This window comes from Panthera onca, chromosome D1 (assembly GCF_046562875.1).
Source record: "Panthera onca isolate mPanOnc1 chromosome D1, mPanOnc1 haplotype 2, whole genome shotgun sequence".
Classification (NCBI taxonomy): domain Eukaryota; kingdom Metazoa; phylum Chordata; class Mammalia; order Carnivora; family Felidae; genus Panthera; species Panthera onca.
This window is the reverse complement of record NC_138348.1, coordinates 58,477,855-58,498,519: the sequence shown is the minus strand read 5'-3', so window position 1 is coordinate 58,498,519 and position 20,665 is coordinate 58,477,855. Positions and strand designations below refer to the sequence as shown.

General features: G+C 46.9%; 1 protein-coding gene across 8 annotated transcripts in view; it reads left to right on the top strand.

The window, feature by feature from the left end:
- ARRB1 (arrestin beta 1) overlaps positions 1–8,575 on the top strand; it is a 75,985-nt gene extending 67,410 nt beyond the window's left edge. For all 8 annotated transcript variants that reach the window (XM_060605600.3, XM_060605607.3, XM_060605605.3 and 5 more), the window contains 3 exons: positions 34–104; positions 845–896; positions 2,251–8,575. In XM_060605600.3, the coding sequence (XP_060461583.1) occupies positions 34–104; positions 845–896; positions 2,251–2,362 (235 nt within the window). In that variant the 3' untranslated portion in view covers positions 2,363–8,575. The remainder of the gene's footprint in view (positions 1–33; positions 105–844; positions 897–2,250) is intronic.
- Positions 8,576–20,665: the final 12,090 nt, after the last annotated feature.

Sequence of the window (20,665 nt, the reverse complement as noted above, 5' to 3'; positions counted from 1 at the left end):
TCAAGGCTCACTGGGTCTGGGTCTCTGTTTCAGTGATGTGGCTGTGGAACTGCCCTTCACCCTAATGCACCCCAAGCCCAAAGAGGAACCCCCACATCGTGAAGGTGAGCAGGATCTGTGGGTCACTGGAGTGGGAATTTGCAGGTTGCTGACCCCATTCTCCACCAGTGCTGTGTTTCCCCATCATCCCATCTCACTCTGGGTTAGCCTTCAGGCCTGGGTTACCTTTTTCCTCAGCTCCCCAGGATCTGTTGTGAGGCCCACACTCCTCTATTTGCATCTGACTCCCCCAAGAGACAAAGAGGTCTGACTCCTTTGTCCATGGAGAGGCAGGCTGGGAGTGGAAGGGTCAATGACCAGATTGGTCATATTTCCTTAAATCAAAGGCTGTTTGAGTTGAAAGAGACAACTCTATAGTATGTACCACAAAGAAAGAAAAATGTTCTCACAATTAAAGTATCAAATGCCATCGGTTGTAAAACATACCCCAAGTTCAGAGATGTGAAATTGTGAGGAAAAAAAAAAAAAAGGGTTGTCGTAACACTTCGTGAAACCCCCGTACTTAAGAAAAGAATCTAAGTCATGTGGGAGACATGCCAAAGGAGTAGGGTCCAGAGGTTTTTCTGTTCTTCTAGAACTACAAGGGGCCTCCTTGGACCCTCCTGGACCTTCCTTCCTGCCTTTAGGATGATTTGGGGGTGTTTTTGAGATCAAGGAGCAACGCTTCTTCCCCACTTCCCTTCTTCCGTAGCCCTCCCCTTTGCCCTGGAGTGGGGAGCTGTACCCACCTGCTCCTGTGCCCACTCACCACTAACCCACGGGCGCCCGCCCACCCTGTGTTTAGTTCCAGAGAACGAGGCGCCAGTAGATACCAATCTCATAGAACTTGACACAAAGTAAGCCAAACCCTGCCTGCAGACGTCCGGGGGACGGGCCTTGGGTGGTGGGCGGGGCGATGGGATTATTTGCATATATGCTTATTAACCTCTGAGGAACAGCTGATCTAACCCCGTCTGCTGAGAGCCGCCTCTGCTCGCCTCTTCAGCAACCCGCTTGCCTGCATGTGACTTGAAGGACCCTCCGTGCCTGTTCCTCTTCCTCCTGCCTTGGTGGGGTCTGTCTTCCTCCCTCGTCCTTGCACGTCCGTCCGTCAATCCGTTCGTCCGTCCACAGCGCCTGCTCGGCTCTCACAGGGCTGGTTCGGTTCGCGGCCCTGGGCTGGGGCTCTCCTGCCCTGCCAGCGCCCAGCCGGTGGAATCAGGCTGCGGGGTGGGGAAGGTTCTGGGGCTCTTGTTGCTTCTGCCTCCTGAGGACCGATGCGGATTTCCCTGCGGTCAAAGGCCATCGCCTCACCGGACAGTGGCCCGAGGGGGAGGACCTAGGCCGACAGGATGAACCACCTCCAGAGCCAAGCAGCTTTCTCTCTCCAGCTCCAAATTCACCCTTTCCTTGTCCCCCAGGGGATATTTGGGATGTGGTGTCTCAAGCCACCCCATGAGGACACCTCATGAGGCTGGCTGAGTTCTGTGGGGCGGGGGACTTGGGTGGGCCTAAGTGTACATGTTATGTGATAGAACAGAACTCACTGTTCTTAAAAGCGGTCCTCAGTCCAGAAACCCCATTCAGGCACCTCCTTTCCCCACCCACCCTTCCCTCTGCCCCACTATTTAGATTTACTGCCCCCAGACCCCATCCTATCCAAGATCCCTCAGGATAGAGTGTGAGCTGACAGCTCCCTGGAGAAAGGGCTCTTGTGGTTTTTTCTTCCACTAAGCCAAGCCCACACCATCCTGTGCAGATATAGGAATGCTTCCTGAGGGTAGTTCTTTGGATGGGTGGTGGGGTTTCTTGGGCCTGTTCTGAGGGATTCAGCATAGGCTATGAAACTACTGGGCCTGGCATCTCACAGTGGGAATAAGTTCTTCCTCTGGCCCCAGCCCGGCCACACTGCACCTCCATCCCCATTTGATATCCGCCTCGCACCCCCAAATCCTTAAGAACTGGGTCACTTCCCAGCCCTTAGGCAGGAAAGTCAAACCCACGCCTCCCTTTGGTAATTCCACGACTAGCTGGAGTCCAGATACGACCAGTCCCACTGTCCCTGGAGGGCATCTAGCTGTGCCAGCCTGGCAGGCCTTTCTGCCCAAGGTCAACCCTAGGGGCCAGCCTCTGAGTCCCATCTGACCCTGTGGATAAGCCTACCCTCCCTGCCATGCAAACACATCCCGTTTTGCTTGTCTTTTCCACCAGCGATGATGACATCGTGTTTGAGGATTTTGCCCGCCAGAGACTGAAAGGCATGAAGGATGACAAGGAGGAAGAGGAGGATGGCACTGGTTCTCCACAGCTCAACGACAGATAGACTGGGGCCAGCCCTCCCTCCAGGCAGCTCCGGGTCTGCTCTCCTGCACTAAGATGCTTATTCGTCTTCTTCCTGTTCTCGTTCCCCCCTCCCCTTTGTTCTTCTAGTTTCTACCAGGGGGCCCAGTGTTCTTCCAGGTCACGGTGGTGAACCTCTGGCCTCAGGATTGGCCCCACATCACCATGCCAACAAGGGTCACATGGGCCACCTTCACCCCTCTCACCCCTGTCGCGGGGCACCCCTCCAGCCCCTCTCTTTTCCTGCTGACCCCCCAGAAAGGCCATCCTGGCTCTGGCCTTGGAATTTGACTTGGGATGGGGAGCAGAACAGGGAGTGTGGGGCATAGGGCTTGGAGGGGTGAGGTTGAGGGCTCAAGACGTGTGAGAGGGTGCCCACGGTCCTAGGTGGCTAACACAGTTCTGGCAGCTAAAAGATGACTATGCTGAGGGCCACCCTCTTCTGGCTGGGAGGGGCACACCTGTGGATAGATTCTTACTGCCTTCAGGCAGTTGAGACCCATGAAACACCTCTCTGCATCCACCCCTCCGTCCCCACCCTACATGCCTCTGTGTCTGACAGTGACCCTCTGTGTCTGTGGTGATGGTTTGCAGACCCCAGGAGTAGAGAAAAGCCACCAGACTGGCTTTCTCACCAGCAGTTACTCAGTCTAAGGCAAGCTGTGTGAACTAGCCCATCTATTTCAGTACTGTCAGGATGTAACATCCTAGCCACCTTGTATCTTATGTGTGTGTCCTGTCTGTACACATGCACAGAGAAATAAGGGAGGGGTCTTCAGAAAGCACCAACCGGAGGTAGAGTGAGCCCAAGCTCTTGGGGAGGTTTCCCGAAGGGTGGCTCTGAGAGATGGGGTCGGAGCAAGAAGATGAGAATCTGCTCTGTTCCCTCCTTTGCGGACCTAAGAGCAATCGGTGATCCCTCAGGAAGTAAGGCTGGCGGTCCAGATAGGGCTGGGGACACCGGTATCCTCCGGCTTTCCCTTGCGGTTCATCCGGGCTGAGCTGGGCTGGCCCTGCAGGCTGGGAGAGAGCGCTCAAGGCCACTATGCCCACAGTCAAAGAGGCTTCTTCGCAGAAGGTGGCATGGTCCATCAAGATGCCGTCACCTGAAAGGAAGGGGACTGCCAGGTAGCAAAGAACCCTTCGTTTCCTTAGGGAGCTGATGACCCTCCGCCAGTTCCCAGTGTCATGGATACTCACTACCCATTGGCTGGTGTTTTGTGTGATTGAGACCTGGGGTATTTTTAAGCAATAGAGTGGGCAGATGATGAGGTAGAAAGTGTTAAAAGGTATTCGTTCTTGTCTGACCTTTAAGGCCCACTTACTGTGTGACCTTGGGCAAGTTCCTTTCCTTCTCTGGGCCTGAGTTCTTCACCTGGGGTTTGACCAGATAATCACAAAGGGACCTCCCAGCTCTGGCCTCTAAGAATCTGTAAACCTTAGAGCTTCTGGTATGGTAGGTGGAACCAGAGCCAGACCACTGACTCTCGTTTGTCTGCCGCCAGAGGTGATTCATTGGTAGTGGGGCCCTGGAGAGCTTCTAGCCACCGCCTCCCCAGGCCTGAGAAGGGCCCTTCTTGGGCCTCTGGAGGGTCATCTGATGTCAAGCTGTGGCCATAGCTAGCATGAGCTGCTTGGCCCTAGGGCCTGAGTATTACAGAAGGCCAAGCTCGGATTTGCTTATGACAGGGCTTCTGGTGCCTCACAGCTCCCTGTGGATGGCAGACCCCCTGAGGTTTACCTTATACCCAAGCAAATATATTGCTTAGCAGGGCAAGGGGATCTCTCCTCCATCCCTGCTCCCTTTTATCTCTGTCCCATGCTTGCCTGAAAAAGGAGACAACAAACTTTTATTATGCTAGTTGGGTCTCAAACTCTCCAGCCCCTCCTGGGGTGGGCTGCGTAACCATTATCTATGGCGAGATTACCCAGTTCACAGGCCTGGCACTGCACCTCAGCCCTTCCACTTCTGAATCTCATGAGGATATGAGGCTAGGGACTCCCTGCCCCAGGTCAGGACCAAGTCAGCTTGGGGCAGCTCTACTCTCCTGGCCATCCCTGGGGTCCTAGCTGTGGATGCCCCAGGCATCCAGCCTCTACCAGAGATTGCTGGCAGTCCGCACCTCATTGGACAGCTGAAGAGTTGACGAAGGGCTGGAACAGCATGGGCCAAGCATATGCTCTCCAGTGTCTTCCTCTGGAACCTTTGAGGCTGGTACGAGACCCTTTAGGATTTGAGGTGATCGATCACTCCCCTACAAACCTCTTCCTCTATCCCTCACCTACACACATGAAAGATTTGTCAGCCTGGTTACTTGAGCTTCTTCACCTCAATATCACACTCACCCTTTGGGCTTTATCCCAGTATTTTAATGGAAATTTCTCCAGCTGTGGGAAGTATCATAGCCCCATCTAGACTTTCACTCTTTGGGCCCAGGGCTGCAGAAGGGCAGTGGTCAAGTTCATTTGAATTTGGCTTCAACGCTCTTGGCTGATGACTTCTGCTCAGTGCTGGGCACTCGACACACAGAGATAGGTCAGTCCCAGCCCCTGTCCTCAGAAAGCTCATGGTCAGGTGAAAGTTATAGTGGGAATAGGTAATAAGAGCCAAGTGCTTTCAGGGCTCCTTGGCTGCTGCTAGTTCGTATGGTGCCTTGCTGTGAATTAGAAGCAGTGCCCCTTCCAGGTAGATTCAGCCCATGTTAGAATGCAAAACTTTGTGAATGGTGCATAGATTGGAGTTCAGCCCCACCTGCCCAGCCCAGGTGCCATGCTCAGGCCAGAGTGTTTCCTTTGGCCTCTTCCTGGGAGAAAGACCTAGATCATCTTTCAAAGCTTCCACTCCAGACCCCACTCCACCTGCGGCCCCCAACCATGACCGAGTCCTTCTATGCAGGGCCCCTCTCTATCTGGAGTTTAGCCTGTCTGGAATCAGGTGAGACCTTGGAGTGAAATTGGGGGTGTAGGAGCCCCACTGGGCCCCAGGCGCCAGCCCACGGTATTGGCTCTTTCTGTACACACATTTGGGCTCTATGCTGACCACACAGCTCCACACTGGTACCTTCCAGTGGGTCTTATGGATGGCATATACATAGCAATCTGGGCAGGAGGAAAGAGCATGGCCCCAGGTGAAAATCTACAAGCAGAGGGCCAGTGGGGCGTCCTCAGCACTACAACTGTGAGAAGAGTTCAGTCCCCATGAAGATAAGGACTGAGTTATTTGGCTGGACTCCATGGGCCACCTCAGCCTCAAGGCGCAGACAGGTGAGCGTGGGCCCACCAAGGGCTGGTTCAGCTGGGTGTATTGCTAATAAGCTGGTTCCCACATGGTGCCATGAAAAGAATGCTGGCCTGGAAGTCCACAGTGCCTCCTGCCCAACTGTCACCAACCAGCTGAGTAGCCTTGAGCAAGTCACTTGACCTCTTGGGCCTGGTATCCCTAACTGTAAACTAAGATCGTAATCCCTTCCCCACCTGACTTAAGGAATTGGGAGGCCCAGAGGAGATGGAAGTCAGCTCTGGAAGTTGCAAATGGCTGCACAGGCCGTGGCACTGCCACTGCAGGGGAGCAACCCAGAGTCACGTGGGAAGGTCACTGTGGGCAGAGTCCTCCTCCCAGCAGTCTTCATCTCTTGCCCCCTTCTCACTTAGGCAGATGTCAGCCAGAATGAGTGCAGTTTGGCTTTGGTGCCTCAGCTGAAAGAAAAATCCAGACGCAATTCAGGAATGCCTCGCCCACAGATAGTGGTCCCAGAGATCCTGACAGAAAGGATATCAGCCATGGATATCAGTGATTGAGCTGGGGGGGCATCTGGACCATCCCAGGCCTTGTGCCACCCACACCTCCTATCTTTCAGATCCCACAGAGGCCAGGAAGCCTTGGCTCTGATCCCAGGTTAGGGAGAGCCCCTAACCCCCAGGCCCAAGGAGGGCTGAACCACTATTCCATCTAAGAACCCCAAGGGTGAGGTGGAATAGAAGTTGCCCTTCAAAGTAGAAGGTCCTCTCCAGCATCAGACACAGCTGCTAATGCTTGGTGACAGGAGGGATTTGGGCCCAGGGAAAACCCAGGCCTCTTTCCCTGAGAGCTGAGCCCTGATGACCTGTACCCAGTGGCTCCAGTATCCCACAAAGGCAGCTTCTCTCCTGCCAGTGACTGGGGACCAGACATCCTCCACCCATCCCAGAGGAAGTCATTGGCCCCAATCTTGAACTGTTATTGGGTCTCGTGGGCAAAGGCCTATATCTGTTCTGATGTTTTTAAAGTCAGCAGGGACCAAAACAGACCCCCCTGACCCTCATGCATATGCCTGCACTGAGCTTGGCATTTTGCTTTTCTTGTCCAGGCAGGTCCATTGCTTCTGTCCTCCCTCCAGGACTGAAATGGCCTACCTGTGGGGCAGGATCCCCACCTCTCCCACTCCCCTGCAGTGTCCCTGCACAGTGGCTTCAAAGGCCCATTGAAGGGGGAGCATCCCCCCTCCCCCTGCCCGCAGGACTCTCTCCCAACTCCTCACTCTGAATGAGAAATCAAAGCACAGGTCCCCAGGACCCATGATCTATAGACACTCTGACACAGTGGTTTTCAAACCAGGTGCTGTGGAACCCCTGGGTTTCACAGAGCTTTGTCAGGGGCTGCTAAGGTGGGAAGATGGGGGGTGGAGGCAAAGCCTAGATCTCCAGCTCTCCCCCCATCCCCACTTCCACCAGGACAACTCTGCTTTTATCTGTCTTGCCTATTGAGGTTTCACCTTCACACTTGTGAAGGAAAACTTCTTCAAACCACCATTCTAAGGTTTGATCTTCAACCAGCAAGCATAGGTTCTATTCTTGCTCTTCATGTTGGAATGGCTCTAGCATTCCAATACAAAGTGTCTTTGTATTGGAACTTGGGTCGCAGACCCAGGCCCAAGCATTTGCTCACACACACACACACACACACACACACACACACGTGTGTGTGTACACATTTGATGGTTTTGTTGCTCACCCACCCTGAAGCTCTGGCCTGAGTTTAATTTGGGCAGGGGCCTGGTGCTCAGTGAGGGTGAGTCTTACCTTGATATCAGCCCGTGCAGTGTGAGGGACTGCGGAACAAGGACTTAGGCCCAGCCCCCACCCCATGACTCGTGTCAGCACCCCAACTCCCTGCCCCAGGCCACATGGTGGGAGAAGGAGAAACTAGACTCAGGTTCCTCTTTACATACAGCCAGATGGATGGATGTCCAGATTTTTTACAAAACAAATGCTGAGGGAGGGCTTCATGACAGAAGTCCCTCCTGTGAGAGCATTCCCCTCCAGAGACTTTTAAAGCAGCAAGTTTCCCTTGAGCAATTCTAGTAGGATTCCACTCCCACATCTGTGGACAAGCAAGTGTGTGGGCAACAGAAAGGTGACTGAAGAGATGCTGGTCTCCCACCCACAGTCTCCCATATTCTTTCTCTGCCAGCCTGCCTCTCTGCTTGGGCCCACGACCAGGGCTAAGGGGTGGGTACACTGGTGAGACCTGGACCAGCCCTTGACACAGAATCCTGTCTGGGCCCACTGCTGAGGGAATTCTATGGGGAAAATGTGAAGGTCAGGGCATAGCCAACCATGTGGCATGGGAGAAAGTGTTCTATGTTCAGTCTAAGCATGCCCTTGGAACCCCACTGACCTCAGTCTCCCCATGTGTAAGATGGGGCTAGTGCCAGGCTCTGCCTTCCTCACAGGGATTACAGCAAGGAAGGGTCATAGGTGGGCATGATAGGTAGTGTCATATGAGAGGGGATCTGCACAAACTTGGGGTGTGGTCATGGCTTACACTGCAGATCAGCAGACTGCTTGGGGGAATGATTATGAGATGTACCATCTTCCTGGGGCATCTCTGCTTGGTGTTAAGGTCTAGCCACAGACACTATGGGAGACGTGTCTCTTCCTATCCAATGGGAGCCAGCATTGAGCCTGGCACAGTGACTGTGTGGATCCTGGATGCAGGGAGTGACAGGTAGCTGGGACAGGTCTCCAGGTCTGTGGCTCTTCTGTTAAGTGATTATTTTGTTACACCCTCATTCCTGGGCCACCTGCCAGGTTTATCTGTTGTACCTGTGGCATTCCTTATAACGTCAGATAAGTTATTACAGTTTATTCAACTCTAACAGGACAAATGAACAAAAGAACCATAAATAAGAGACCATTAAAGGTCTTTTGTGACAGATCCTGGATGTGCTTTCATTTCTGTCTCATTAGCTCCTAGTAAGACACAGACCAGTAAATTCTCTCCCTGCTGCCCTGGAATGGTGGACAGGACCTGTGACTGGGTCAGGTGTTTTCTGTGGCCCGAACTCCAACCTGGTTCCTGCACCCTTTTTTGGAAACTGCCAAAGAGCTTTTTCCCTGCTCTGCCATTTACCAGTATTATGGTCTTGGGGAAGTTGCCAAACTTCTTTTCCCTCTCAGGCATCACTAGATCCCATGACCCCTGGTATGCTCCTCAGGTAAAGTTATCCCATATTCTTTTTGGCAACACCAACCACTTCAGCTGGAATCCTACCCCAACCCCAGACCTGGTTCTTATTCAGTTCTCATCTCCTGCTCTACTGGGTCTCCCTGAAGTCACTTCACTTTCCATGACTTACCCACTGTCTGTTCCAAAAGAACGCATGGGAGGAGTGGGGATATATGTGAGGAAGATTCAAAGTTCTACATGATAATGTGCTGTATTAACACAAAAGAAAAACGCTGATGAATGTAAGATGACTTTCCCAGAAAACTGATTATGTATGAAAAAAAATTTTTTTTTACATTCCTCCAAAATAATGTGCAACCTAGGTCAAAGCATTGCCCTCCTGGTTAACCAGAAGGTGGTCTGTTTCCTCTGATGCTCCCTTTAGGCCAGAAAAGGGTAGTGGGAAGACACTGACATTTGAATTAAGAGACCTGAGCTAGGGCTTTCGTTTTGCCCTCCCTCGTGGTCTATATCAGTCTGAGTCCAGAGAAATACCCCATGCTTGTATTTCAGGAGCAGGGATTTTACTGATGAAACTGGTTATAATATTGCAATAGTTAAAAGGGCAAGTGAAATTGGAGGTAACCCAGAGATCAGGTGCAACTGGAAACCACTACCACCTGGAGGTTGGAAGGACAGGGAGAGGAGTTACAGAGCTAAGGAACTAGGGACATTGAGGGAGAGGGTATCTGAGGAATTCAGACCACCATAGAAACACATCTGTCACTGGGGATGCTACTCAAAGCAGAGAGAGTAGGAGAAATATTCTGGTTTCTCCTTTCTTTCTGCCCTCCAACATCATGCCCATGCCTACTATTGGCAGAATCTAATCAAAAGCTAATTTTCAAGGAATCTTAGGATATGTGGTTTGCAATGGTTGATGCCCTGCAATACAGAGCAGGGGAGGATCATGGGATTAGATCTGAGACCAAATAGCAAATCAGCTCTTCCTCGAATCTTCTCATCCAAAAAATAAAAATAATCATACTGGCCCGGATACCACAATTTGAGGAGTGCCCTGACCTCTAAACAGGACTGTAAATGTCGGGGGGTGGGGAGAGTGAGTGTTTTTGCCTCTTAGCTTTGAGCTTTTCTCCTGCTGTCACTGTCTTCATGGTGCTTTGGGATTTCATTTCTCTTAGCTTTTTTAAACTCTAGAAAATCAAGATAAAATGGGTAGGAGTTTCAAATTATAGCCAAGAGAGTAAGTCCACTACAGCCTATCACTGCAACTGATTACATAAAAATTCCTGACAGAAGTACTAAACACACTATCTAATGACTCTGAAAATTAAACAAAAGCAGGCAGATGGTACATAGGAGTCAAAATTTGGAGAAGTAAGCTGCATGGGGCGCATTTCCTTTTTTTCTCTCTTTTGTGGATTTGTGCTGAGGTTAGAACCACCACCAACAGAAGGTGAGAGAACTTAGGGTCTGAACCTAAATTAGTTGATTGCCTCTTGAAACAACAATAGCAAAATCAACATTCTTTGAAGAATTATAATGGGACCCCAGAGTCTAAACAATATAACATTTACAGTGTCCTTTTCAGATATAGTAACTTGAAATTATGCAATATACAAAGAGCCAGAAAAACATGACCAAATATCAAGAGAAAATACAATCAACATATGCCAACTTTAAGAAGACTTAGATGTTGGAATTATAAGAAAAGGTGTTGTGGTTGATTAATACTTGAAATGAATGGGAAGATAGTTCTCAGAAAAGATATAGGGGTGCTTGGGTGGTGCGGTTGGTTAAGTGTCCGACTCTTGATTTTGGCTCAGGTCCTTATCTCACGGTTTGTGAGATCAAGCCCTGCATTGGGCTCTGCATTGATAGCATGGAACCTGCTTGGGATTCTCTCTGCTCCCACCTTCCCTCTTAAAATAATAATTTTAAAAAACCCTTTAAAATAAAAAGGGATATAGAAACTTGAAAATGAGCTAAATAGAAATTTTAGAACCAAAAACTTCAATATCTGAAATAAAAAATTCACTGGATAAGCTTAATAGCAGAATGGAGTTGACAAAGGAAAAAGTCAATGAACTTGAAGATAGATTAATAAAATTATTCAATCTGAAAAAGAGGGACAACTGAGAAAAATTGACAGGGCTTCAAGGACCTATGACATAATATAGGCTCTGAGATTCATGTCATTGAACTCCCAGAAGAGAGGAGAAAAAGTCTGGTGCAGAAAAAAAAAATCTTTGAATGAAAGGTGTAAACTTACAGATTCAAGAAGCTGAGCAAACCTCAAACAGGTTAAACTCAAAGAAGACCATACATAGACACACATAACCAAACTGCTGAAAACAAAAGATAAACTCTAAATTCCTAAAAGCAGCTAGAGAAAATGACGCATTTTTCTATCTTATTCTTTACGAAGAATGATGATTTGATGGAGCTTTCTCAATAGAAAGCATGGAAGCCAGAAGAGAATGAAACAGCATCTTTAAGTGCTAACATGAAATAGTTGTCAAACTAGAATTCTGTATCTAGTGAATATATCCTTCAAGAATGATGCAAAATAGGGGTGCCTGGGTGGCTCAGTCGGTTGAGCATCCCACTTTGGCTCAGATCATGATCTCACAGTCTGTGAGCTCAAGCCCTGCATCGGGTCCTGTGCTGACAGCTCAGAGCTTGGAGCCTGCTTTGGATTCTGTGTCTCCCTCTCTCTCTGCCCCTCCCCTGCTCATGCTCTGTCTCTCTCTCTGTCAAAAATAAATCAACATTAAAAAAAAAATTTTTTTAAAGAATGATGCAAAATAAAGAGATACTCACATGAAGGGAAACTAATAATTTGTCAGCAGACCTGCTCTTATAAAAACTAAAAATTTCTTTTGGTTGAAAGGAAATTATGCCAGAGATAAATCCACATCTTCAGGAATTAAGAGCAACAGAAACAGTGATTATTTGTGTAAATTATAAAAGACTACATTGGTCCCCTTAAGTTCTTTAAAATATGTATTATTGATGAAAGGAAAACCAATAAATTGTCTAGTAGGGTTGTCACAGTACATAGATAAAATACTATACTATACTATACTGTATATACTATAATGTAAAGTTCAGTGGGGAAAGATAAAGAGACCTATCTGTAGAGCTTCTGTATTATATTGAAGTGATATAATATTAACCCTAAGTATACTGAGAAAGATTATTATGTATATTGTGATTTGTAGAGCAACAATTAAAATGGACCCAAAAATATAGATAAAATAGCATACTAAAAAATAAGCACATATTCCAAAAAAAGGCAGGAAAGTTGGAACAAAAGAATGAAAAACAGAGGGGACAAACAAAAAAGTAAAAGTGGTAGACCTAAATCAAACCATATCAGTAAATATATTAAATGTAAGTGGTCTAAATATAACAATTAAAAGATAGAGATTGTGAGAGTTGATTTTAAAAAAAAATCCCACTATATGCTGTCTACAAGAAACCCACTTGAAATATAGAGACAAAGATAAGTTCAAAGTAAAAAGATGGACAAGATAACCATGCAAACAATAATAAAAAGAAAGCTGAAGTGGTTATATTAATAGAAGACAAGGTAGACTTCAGAATAAGGAATGTTATCAAGGATAAAGAGGGACATAATATAAAAATAAAAATGCCAACTTACCAAGAAGACATAACAATCCCAATTGTATATACATTTAGTAATTGTGTTTTTGAAATACATGAAGCAAAATCTGACAGAACTGAAAGGAGAAATATACAAATCCACAACACTATATCTAAGGATGTAGAAGACCTGAACACTATCAATAACTTAACTGATATTAATCAAATATTTCACCTTTATTAATATTTGATATTTTATATTAATCAAATATTTCAAAACAATAAAATGAGCATTATTTTCAAGTACACATGTAACATTCACCAAGAAAGACCATTTTCTGGGTCTAAAAAACCTTGGCAAATTTAAAAGAATTTAAATAAAAAAGATGTTTCAGATTATAACAATTAAACTAGAAATTAATATAGAAAAGCATCCGGAAAATTTACAAATACTTAGAAATTAAGCAACTCTTGTAAATGGATCAAAGAGAAAACCACACAGAAAATTAGAAAATCTGTGAATTAAATGAAAATGAAAACAAAAATAAGTAATTTTATGGGATGCTGCTAAATTACTTCAATAGATGCACAAATGGCATTTGACAAAATTCAATATCCATTCCTTTTTAAAAATTTTAAAATGTTTTTATTTATTTTAGAAAGAGGGAGTGGGAGAGGGGCAGAGAGAGAGAGGGAGACACAGAATCTGGAGCAGGCTACAGACTCTGAGCTGTCAGCACAGAGCTTGACGCAGGGCTTGAACTTACAAGCCCTGAGATCATGACCTGAGCTGAAGTCGGACATTCAACAGACTGAGTCACCCAGGCCCCCCTTCAATATCCATTCCTGATTAACAACAACAACAACTGTCTTAACTAGATAAAGGGCATCTACAACAAACCTACAGCTAACACCGTATCTAATGGTGAAATGGTGTGGTAGTGGTGAATGATTTTCTTCTAAGATTGGGAAAAAGGCAAGGATGACTGTTCCCATCACTCCTATTTAACGTCCTACTGAAGGTCTTAGCCAGTAAAATGAGGCAAGAAAAAGATGTAAAAGGCCCACTGACAGTAAAGAAATAAATAAAATGGTCTCTATTCATAAACAACATGATTATTTACATAGAAAATCCCAAGAAATCTACCAAAGAAAGTGCTAGAACCAATCAGTGAATCTATATAAGTTGCAGGATACATGATCAATATACAAAAATCAATTGTACTTCTGGATAGTAACATCAATTGGAAAATGAAATTAAAAAGAAAATGCCAGGGGCGCCTAGGTGGCTTAGTCAATTAAGTGTCTGACTCTCGATTTCAGCTCAGGTCCTGATCCCACAGTTTGTGAGATGAAGCCTCACATTGGGCTCTGTGCTGACAGCTCAGAACCTGCTTGGGATTCTCTCTCTCTGCCTCTCCCCTGCTCATGCTCTCTCAAAATATAAATAAAAAACTTAAAAAAATGCCAAATAAAAAGATAGCACCATTTAACAACAGCACCAAAATGGAAATACTTCAGTATTAAAATATGAGCATCAAAATATGAGCATAATATTGATGCACATCTCTAAAGCACAAAATATTGGTGAAAGAAATCAAAGAAGACCTAAACAAATTAAGACATTTACCACATTCATGGACTGGAAGATTCAATACTGTTAAGATACCAATTCTCTCCAAACTGACTACAGATTCAATGAAATCCAAGTCAAGATCCCTGCAGGCTTGTTTTTTGCAGATATAGACAAGGTGATTCTAAAGTGTATATGGAGAATTAAAAGAACTAGAACAGCCAAGCAATTTTTAAAAGGAAAAACAAAGTTGGAATTATCTACTACCTGATCTAAGGACTTACCATGAAGCTATGGTAATAAAGACAGTGTGTTAGTGGTGAAAGAATAAACATCTACATTGACGGGACAGAATCCAGAATCAAGAAATAGATCTGCATATATACTGTCAATTGATTTTCCAAAAAAGTTCAAAGGCAACCCAGTTGTTGTCCTTTCAATAAACGGGCTGGTGAGGATGTGAGGGAACTGGAACACTCATACACTGCTGTTTGGAAGGTAAAATGTATGGACACCTTGGAAAACAGCCTGCAGTTTCTTATAAATTTAAATATACTTATATAAGACTTGACAGCGCTACTCCTCAAAGAAAGGAAAAGTTATGTTCTCACAAACATCCACATGTGAATGTTAATAATGCCTTTATTGTCAAAAGCTGGAAACAACCCAAACGTTCTTCAGTTAGAGTGAATGGATGAACTATTGTACAGCCACACAATGGAATACTACTCAGCAATAAAAAAATGAACAAACTAGTGATACCTATAACATGGATCTTAAAATACATTATGCTAAGTGAAAGAAGACAGACTTAAAAGAACAAATATGTATGATGCTATTTATATGACATTTGGAGAAAACAAAACTAGGAAGATAGAAAACAGACCCTTAGTTGCCAGGGGCTGGGATTGAGGGTGGCCTGACTACAAAGAGACTACAGGAGGGACTTGGGGGATGATGGAACTGTTCTGTATCTTGATTGTCAAAATCAACTGTAAGCCCAAAAGAGTGGATTTTACTTTATGCAAATCTGAATCTCAATAAAAAAGCAAAAGCAAAAAAAAATAATAAAGCAAAAAAGAAAGTAAACAATTTATATCACAGACTGCAAATAATATTTACTGGGCATGTGCCATTTGCTGGAACTTATGATGGACCCTTGAAGACACAAAGATAAATAATATAACCCATTGAAGGAGCTCACAGATTCATAGGAAGATAAGGTATGACAACAAAGGTTTGGAATTGCTGTTGAGGGATATTGGAGATGGGGCTGACATGTAGTCATGGCATGCCATGAGAGCACTAAGTAGGGGTCATCAGGTATAGGTGGGGTGGGTAAGATGGAGAATAAGGCAGGCTTCCTAGAGGAGGAATTGCTTCAACTGAGTTTTGAAGGATGAGAAGAAGTTAGGCAGGTGAGGAGAGGCTATGGACATTGGCTAGGACTGGCCTCCCATTCGATATTTGAATATTCAGTCTCAGCACTTTGCACCTGCTGTTTCTTCTGCTTGGACTGATAGATAGATCCTATAGACTCATTTCTTCCAATCCGTCAGGGTAAGCCATCTTCTCAGAGGGGTCTGCCTGACTACCCTAGTCAAAGACATCCTTCCCCATTGCTCTTATATCACTCTGTTTATTTCCCTCATAAATCTTGCTTGTTTATGGTATAAGCACATGGGCTCTGGGTTCTAAGCCCAATTTGGCCCTTTATTAGCAGTGTGGCCATATTAGCAGTGTGAGCAAATCATTCACATTTTATGTGTCTGGTTTCTTCATTTCTTTTTATTTTATTCATTTCTAAATAGGAATAATAATAACTACTTCACAGGACTGTCATCAGGCTAAAATGGGTTAATATAGGGGCGCCTGGGTGGCTCAGTCGGTTAAGCGTCTGACTTCAGCTCAGGTCAGGATCTCGCGGTCTGTGAGTTCGAGCCTCGCGTCGGGCTCTGGGCTGACAGCTCAGAGCCTGGAGCCTGCTTCCGATTCTGTGTCTCCCTCTCTCTCTGCCCCTCCCCCCATTCATGCTCTGTCTCTCTCTGTCTCAAAAATAAATAAACGTTAAAAAAATTTAAAATAAAATAAAATAAAATAAAATAAAATAAAATAAAATAAAATAAAATAAAATGGGTTAATATATATAAAGTGCCTAGAACAACCCCCAGTTTCTTCCTAGCACAGTGCTTATAGCGCATAATAGGCACTTTATAGAATACTTGAATGGATTGTGAGGAACTGAAAAGAAGGAACTTTCCTATATTCACCAGCAGATGGCGTATGTATGCAAAGAAAAATTAAAACTCGTTCCACTTTGCCACAAATTGGCCAACAGATGTCGTTGCAGCTCTCTGGGTAAAGGAACCAAGACCTGTGACTGAGCTGGCTGAGCCAGTGGTCAAACCCAGATGGGATGATGGACAAATATTCCAAATGGAGGGCCAGAAAGTTAGAATTGTATTAAAAAGCCAAAGTTGAGGAGCTAAGGATAAATTATGTTTTACACGATCGCATATTCTATAGCCGCATTTTCTTTCTGTTTTCTCACTTTACTAAACAGTAACAAGGAGCTAGCCATACAGGCATCTTCTATAATGGCAACCTCAGTTCAACGATGTGGAAGGTTATGGGAGTCAAAGGGAGTGGGCATCTGACGGGCAGCAGAAGGAGGCCATGAGCCCTGCGTGATGTTTCTTCCCTGGTGCTTTGCATTTCTGTGGGGCAAGGACAGTGCTCACAAATCTCTGTCCTCCAGGATTGGGAACCCAAAAGGGAACTGGACCCAACCCCTGAGGGGAACTTCTGGTCCGGTGTGGACAATGGGCCAGAAAACCAATCTATACAAATAAAGGTCTAGCGGGTGTAGTGATGGGAAGAAGAGGTGAGGGGAGGACAGCAGAGGGGACTAGAGATGTCCTGATGCTTTCTGCATAGGGAAAGCATTTCAGGCAGAGGGTACCAGGTGAGCCAAGGTACGGGGTCTGGAATCACTGGGCTTAGATTTTAGTTACTAAAATCTAAGTGGTTTGGTGTAGCTGGAGAATAGACGTTCAAGAAGGCTGGAGGATAAGGTCAAGGACGGAGAGTGTATTAGTTATCTAGTGTTGGTAGACTAGCTAGTCTAGCAGTCTTCACGTCTTGTTAAAAGTCACTGGAGTCCAAGGCCCACCAGCCTGGAACAGTCCTACATTATTCTTGTCCCAATATAACTATTAACAGTGGCCTCTTTCACTCTCCAAAGTTTTCTGGTTTGGTTGGTCACCTTATTTAGGGGCCCCATGTGCTTCCATTATCACAGTGACCCAGTCTTTATTGAGGACAGAAGCAGGATCTGGTCCATCTCACCAGGTGCTGAGGTTCAGGAAGAATGAGTTTTACATGTGGGGACCACAGAGCTTGGGGTTCCAGAGCAAACCCTTCATTTCTCTCAGGGAAGGATAGAGATACTCCCTAGCAGGGTTTCTGCCTGCAAGAGGTTTCCAAGGCCTGCTGGAAGCTGCTGATGGGAGGCTGCAAAGTCCTCCAAACCCTTTGTTGTTGGCTTCCCCTCCCCATTGCCCTCCCCTCCCCCTGCCCCATCTCTAGGCTACCACAGGCTTGGGTCTGGCTTTAAGAAGAATGACCAGAGGGATGGAGATAGAGAGTGAGGAGACGAGACAGCCCTGCCAGATACTCAAACCTAGAGTAGGGCAGGGATGGCCCCAGAGGTATCTTGGGTTCTGGATCTGCTTTGATTCTGACAGTTGGGGTGACCTGGCTGGCCTCCTACACTCTCTGGGCCTCAATGTCCCCATCAATACAATGAAGGGTTAGTTGAAGTGGTTGCATGGGACCAGCCGGCCCTAGGTGAATTGACCTGGGACGGTGCTGAAGGAGGGGGTGGGGATGGTGAGGGAGGGGGTGGAGGAGGGGACTCCAAAGGCCACCAAGCACATTACCACAGAAATATTAACTGCCCCATCGCTTCTCCCAGTCCAGCAAAGGCCATGTCCATAAATTAGGGCCGTGAGTCTGCCAGGCAGAGACTTAATGAAGGAGATGAACTTCAGTGAGAGCAGGCAGGACCTCTGGAGGTCACAAGTCCAGTCCCAGCCTGGACAAAAAGAACCTGGAACCAGAGAGGGGCACGGGGTGTCCAAGGTCAATGTTGGACTGGGCCAGGAAGCCAGGAGCCAGCTCTGCCATGTTCACTGTTGTATCTCTGGCACCCGGCACACAGTAGGGTCTCAACTAGTATTTGTAACGGAGGACCAAATGGTGTGGCAAATAATGCTAAGCTCAGATGGAAACCCAGACCTCTGGACTCTAGCCGGGCCCTTCCTAGTTCCCACAGCAGACCCGAAGGGCATGGGTAGGAAAGGGGCTGCAGAAGTAAAAGTCTTCTCAAGGAGATAGGCCACTGCTTCCCTTTGTTTCTGAGAGGAAATTTCAGCTTTTACAGGGCCACAAACCCTGGTGTGTCTGACATGTTTCTCAAAGAGCATAGCTGGTTTCATGTCTATCACATTTCTGACTGTTACACACCTTTTCTCTCCTTCTTCTCTCTTTAGGGGGACAAACCAGATGGAGTTCTTCCCCCTGGCACTTGGCCCTTGCACCCCCCTGCCCACCTCAGACTTCCAGCAGCATAAGAAGCATTATGATTAGAGCGGAAGGCTGGTCATTCGATCGATGAGACTTCGGCACTGCTGAGACCGTCCGGAGGGGTGGGTGGCATCAGGGTATCAGGTCAGGGCCAGCCAGACCCCTCCATCTTATCCTTTCCTGCAAGGCCTCTTCTGGGTTCCTGTGGAAGCCACAGCCCTTATCTCCTTGCCCATCTGGGCTCCCATGGGCATGGCTTAGATCTGATTCCTCTCTCTGTCTCCAGTGCCCAGCGTCTGGCACAAAAAGGATGGGCAGAAGGGAGCAAAACGGAAGAGGCACGGTGCAGTGATCCTGCTTCCCATATCCTCTAAGGGAAGAGATCCCTCCAGAGCCTCCCAGTGAAGAATGTGAGGAATGCAGATCTGACTTATGTACACACACCCACCTACCTAACCCCAGCCATTAATGGTATTCTCTAATTCTCAGACTAACAAGATCTTCCTGCCTCCAGTTCTTTGCCCAGCTGATACTTCTGAGTTTTCTCCGTTCTTCAAAATCCTACTCCTCTTTCAAAACCCTGCTCAAATATGACTTCCTCTAAGTAGAAGCCTCTCAAGGCTGGGCCAGGGGCCCCTACTCCAAGCTCTGTTTCCTGGGACTTCTTTTCCCTAGATCATGATTAAATAGGATTCTCCCTGGGTCATTAGCTTCTCTAGAACTGGCAAAGTTGTATTCAGTCGAGGCTGAATGGCTGGCTGGATTTGTGGGGGAGGCAAGGCTAGGGGCCCTGGGGACCTGCTGATAGTCCCATACGGCCAAAGGCCACTGACAGGCTGCAAGAAGGATGGCAGCCCAGAAATGACATTTAACGGGAATCAGTGAATGGCACTGAGGTTAAATATGAACTGGCATACATTAGGCACTCAATTAGTTGATTTTTGACAACTATTGATTTGGTACTTAGCTTAACAGCAGCTCTCATATAAAACCCTCAAAGATTTTTGCTGACAATGAACCCACAGCTAACAGCATGCTTTATTCGCCAGGACTCACTGCAGTCTTATGTTACCTTACGAGGGCATATCTTTGGAACTCGGGAGGTGACCTGTTAGAGACACAGTTCTCTAACCTGTGTTAGAGAGATCATTACTGTTTTGTCCTGGGGGACTGGCAGGGCACCCTTTGAGGGTCATTCACAGATGGGAACGTTTCAAGAGAATCTGACCCCCTCTCATGAGGAATGACTGGGAGAAGGGGTAGGGAATTTGCTGGGAACAGATAAGGAGACTCATGGCACCATCTCCAATTCTGTGAAGAGCTATCGTGGGTGACCTACACGCCTGGCCCCGGGGCAGAGCTGCCACTGTCAGGGAGTCCCAGGCAGACACCTCTGGCAATGAGAGGGATGCTCCCAGGAGAGGAGGGAGTGAGCTCCTCATCGAAAGAGGGTGCTCCTTATTGGGATGATCTAGGTGGCTTCCCACTTTACCTCTGAGGTCCTTTTCAGCGTCTAGAAGGCACAAATTCTAAAATTATGTGGCCCTAAGATTCTAAAATACCAGAATTCTAGCCTTCTGCCATGTGGTTCTAGGGCGCCAAGACCATGAATGCAAAATAATCCAGTCTGGGGACCTTAGGGCAGGAGATACGCCGCTTACCCTGGCCCTACTGGCCCAGAACCCACCTGTCTTTTTGCTCCACATTATCTCGAGGGGTCATTTTATCCACACCCACCCCTCTCCACCTCTAGGCTGCTTTTCCTATTGCATACCCAAGGTGCAGGTCTTAGCCTTCTAGCCAGGACAGCATAGCATGGCACAGGTCATAAGGGAATGTCAGGTAACTCATCAGAGGGGATGATATCAAAGTGGCAAATCATGACCCCTCTGTTCCCGCCTGAATTAACTGCCTCTGACTCTCTGTAGCTGGATTTCCTCCCCGAGAGCCTCATCTGATGCTAGCGTTTGTCAGTCCAACTGCATCTCCCCCACAGCTGCCACCCTCACCGCAGTGATGAGGAAGAATGACAGGGTTAAGAGGATGTAGAGGAAGTGTAGGATCCCACA